General features: G+C 44.5%; 1 protein-coding gene across 1 annotated transcript; it reads left to right on the top strand.

Annotated features, from left to right (window-relative positions):
* Nucleotides 1-2,439: 2,439 nt before the first annotated feature.
* On the top strand, nucleotides 2,440-3,728 carry TCIM (transcriptional and immune response regulator). The gene has a single exon (XM_079988262.1). It carries the CDS (start codon nucleotides 2,554-2,556, stop codon nucleotides 2,839-2,841), a length of 288 nt encoding a protein of 95 aa, XP_079844388.1. The 5' UTR covers nucleotides 2,440-2,553; the 3' UTR covers nucleotides 2,842-3,728.
* The last annotated feature ends 376 nt before the right edge of the window (nucleotides 3,729-4,104 follow it).

Genomic DNA, 4,104 nt, shown 5'->3' with positions numbered 1-4,104 from the left:
AGTTATGCAGTCCCCGAGCCAAGGGGCTAAGTAACTATACTATCTTTAGAAGACATCTGAAGGCAGCCCTGTATAGGGAAGTTTATGAATGTTTAATGTTTTATTAAGTTTTTACTTATGTTGGAAGCCACCCAGAGTGGCTGGGGCAACCCAGTCAGATATGGGGAGAATAATAATAATAATATATAATAATCCCTATCAGAGAAATGTTGGAGGGTAAGGTGGGGGGGGGGGACACAGGGGCAGCTGCCCTGGGCACAAAATTGTTAGGGATGCAAAAATTCAACACCTGGTGCTGCCTCAATACAGCTGCATGCTTTTGTTGCTGGGCTCCATTGAAAATGGCTTCTGCATGTGAAACCAGGAAGTGATCTCTCCAGACAATGGAATAACCCTTCTTTTCTTATCTCCATGTCTGCGATCTCCTGGGTGACACAGATGCTGTTAGGTAGTTGAATGTGCATGCATACTCCATCCGCTTCCCTCCCCCCCCCCCCCATGTGAACCTGGGTACTGGCAACCCACACAGCACTGCTCCTTGCCGACATTGTTTCATTCACTCCCCAAGAGTGCTGCCTCTAAGTATAAAGCACAACCAGCTGGCTTTGGTATGTTATACTCAGCATACCTTCCTTTAAATAGATGAGGCTTCCTTCCTACTGAAAAAAAATGGTAAAAATGCAATGCCCCCTATTTTTTCCATGTCTCTCTCTCTGCCCATTGGTCTGTTTGTCACCATTGGGCTGTTAGTTATTAATACACAGTAATAATAATAACCATAAAATAAAAATATAAAATACAAAATCAGCAAATACAATCATAAAATCACCAAACACTCTATAACAGGAGTAAGTTATGACTCCTATAGACCAGAGTTCAATACAAGGACACTTACTTTGCTTATAAAGGTTTCCAAATTGATAGTATGTGTTTTACTGAGAGCTGTGAAACTGCACATGCTCTTAGAGTATTTGTTGTATGTTGTTGCATGTTTTTATCTTGCTTTTTCTCCCAGGAGCTCAAAGTTGTGAACATTATCCTCCCCATCCCCCTTTATATCTTTGCAACAGCCCTGTGAGGTATATATGCACAATATATATGCACAAGCAGCAGTTATTCCCAGTGTACCAGGGAATCTTCTGGGCATGTCTGCTCATCCCAACAGGATTTAATGTATATAGAATCAAAATATGTCCCTGGATGCTGAAGTATCAACTAACCATGAACTCCTATACAGGCAGCAACTGTTTTGGGAGCATCTGATATGTGAGCGACTGCATTGCACTGAACCCGGAAATGACCCCAAAACATCACAGAAAGGGGTTGGACAGGAGCAGGATGGGGCGGCCTTACACTGGCCCTTTCAACATGAGCATAGCCAAGCAGCTGTCCCCCCTAAATCAATAAAAATCAATACAAATCTGAGGTTCTGCTCCCCCCCAACAAAAATCCTGGCTATGCCCATGTTTGCCGACATGCACGGGAGTCAGGAACGTAATCCCCATGCAAATTGGTCGCTAACTGTATAAAATGACATGATGTGTGCATCCTTCATTTATGCACATTGGAACACAATTATCAGCTGGTTTTCACACTTCCTAAATGTTCTTATTATGAGCAACATCAGGGGGAAGGCAGGGGACAAGTTCTCCCCCCACACTTGCCAGACTTACGGTAAGTCATACTAATCTTTTTCTTTCAGAGAACATCTCACGCACCTAGAAATTTACCTTGACTCTTCTGTGCCTCCCCAATGCACAGAAATATTTTCTGGTGCCACCACTGGTTCTCATGCAGTTACTGGCACACACAAATAATCAAAGCATGCTTTAAAAAGCGCATTTATCAATAAAATATATTATGAAATCTGTGTTTAACTATAAACCTTCATGCAGCTTGAACAGGACATGGGGGTGATGCAGATTAAAATGCATATGCCTAGTCTTCATTTGGCATGGTGATAACACATTTCATGTCATGGCCATAGCCAGGATTTATTTTAGGGGAGGTAGGCATTTGGGGGGGGGGGCAAAACCAAATTATCTTCAATGCAAATGGTCAGTTAGTTATTTTTATTTATTTACTTGATGGGGCAGCTGCCCCCCTGGCTATGCCCATGTTTCATGTTAACATTTGGATAAAATAGATTTGTTTTTTAAATCACTTTCACAAGCCTACCTTGATTTAGTGCCTCTTAACCAAATACTCTGAAAAAAAATGACCAAACCCTTCAGACCAAATACTGTACCTATATTTGATAAGCAATGCCTCATTGCAGAAGGAGCAGTCACAATACAAGAGACCTCGGCAATTTCACTGTTAATCTGGCCTCTGTGGTTACTGGGTTGAGCTCAGTCTGATGTCATTGCTGTAACTTGAGCCTTCAGCGTTGCTTTCAGGTTTTGCTCAGAATTGCCTTTAAATAGCCCTGCCCAGACTGAGAGTTAAATAGCCCTACCCAGACTGCAGGAGCTCCAGGGAAAGACTCCAAGGAAAATCCCGTTGCTGCCTCTGACATCTGCGAAAGCAACGAGGAACCCTCAGGTGGGCAGCATGTCCAGCTCCTTGCGGGTGAGTCCTTCTGTCCACGGCTATCGATTTGACACGGCCTTGCGCAAGAAAGCGGTGGCCGACATCTTTGAAAGCCTGGATCAAGAGTCACTGCAGAAGCTCTTCAGGGACTCAGGGGACCAGAAAGCAGAGGAAAGGGCCAAGATCATCCTGGCCACCGACCAGGACCTGGATGAGAAAGCAAGGTCGCTCATGGCTTTGAAGCAGAGGACAAGAGAGAAACTCTTCCAGTTCCTGAAGTTTGGGAAACACACCATCAAAGTCCACTGAAGCTCCTTTAAAAGAGAGGACGGGATGAAAGGAGCAGTTATTCAGCCAGACTCCTCCCTTTTGAACAAGAGCACCTCCAGCTGCTTTGAAACTGGTGTGGCAAGAGATGCTGGCAACATCAGTCAGGGGGATTCAGCCCCATTTTTGCACACTTCAAAGTTCACAGCAAAAGACTTCCTTGGTTGACTCAAACTTGCATGCTGGAGTAAGGGAATCGGCCTGTGAACAACTGAGAAATCCAGCCACAAGTCACGGGGATGGAGCAGGCGGTGAAACAGTCACTGGTTCAGACTCAACTTTTCCTGGCTAATGAGAGACTAGATTATTTTCCTTCTTAGCTGTCTGTTTGGCAATCTGTCCTGACACTTCTTTATTGAATGTGCAAAGCCTTCCATAAGCCAGAAGAGCTCCCTGCTTTCTTCTGGAACAAAAGGGAATGGGGAATGATCAGTAACTGCCCGTTTGCTTTTGCTTAAAAGACACACCATCTTAGTGTTTAAAGTACGTGCTTTCTTTTGTTTACGTGCAGTTCACAGTACGTGCAGTTCACAGAGCAAACTTTGTTTCAGGATGCATGAAGCAACTCTGTTAGTCTTACAATGACTTTTACAAGCAGAAGTGGGTTGTTCAACTAATTGCACGAAATATGTTTTTGTTGTTGTTTTTGTTTAAATGTAAAGTTTTGTCCTGAACTGATTGAACAGACTTAAATTCTCTTTGGAACATTGAGTTCTTTTTTTGCATCAATGGCATTTTTTCCTTTTTTTACTTTTTGTAAAGAATTTAACTGGCAACCAGCTATGGTGATATTTTATAATAATGCTGTAAGTAATGCTCCCATTGATTTATTGCACATTCAGAGCAAATAAATTATAAAGTTGGTATAAGTGCTCATGGCTTGAAATGCTTTAAAGGTAAAGGTAAAGGTAACCCTGCCCGTACGGGCCAGTCTTGACAGACTCTGGGGTTGTGCGCCCATCTCACTTAAGAGGCCAGGGGCCAGCGCTGTCCGGAGACACTTCCGGGTCACGTGGCCAGCGTGACATCGCTGCTCTGGCCAGAGCCAGAGCCAGAGCCGCACATGGAAACGCCGTTTACCTTCCCGCTGGTAAGCGGTCCCTATTTATCTACTTGCACCCGAAGGTGCTTTCGAACTGCTAGGTTGGCAGGCGCTGGGACCGAGCAGCGGGAGCGCACCCCGCCGCAGGGATTTGAACTGCCGACCTTTCGATCGGCAAGCCCTAGGCGCTGAGGCTTTAACCC

This window comes from Podarcis cretensis (genome assembly GCF_951804945.1).
Source record: "Podarcis cretensis genome assembly, chromosome: 8".
NCBI lineage: Eukaryota > Metazoa > Chordata > Lepidosauria > Squamata > Lacertidae > Podarcis > Podarcis cretensis.
Note: the sequence above shows the minus strand (reverse complement) of the source record. Positions and strands in the feature narration are given on the sequence as shown.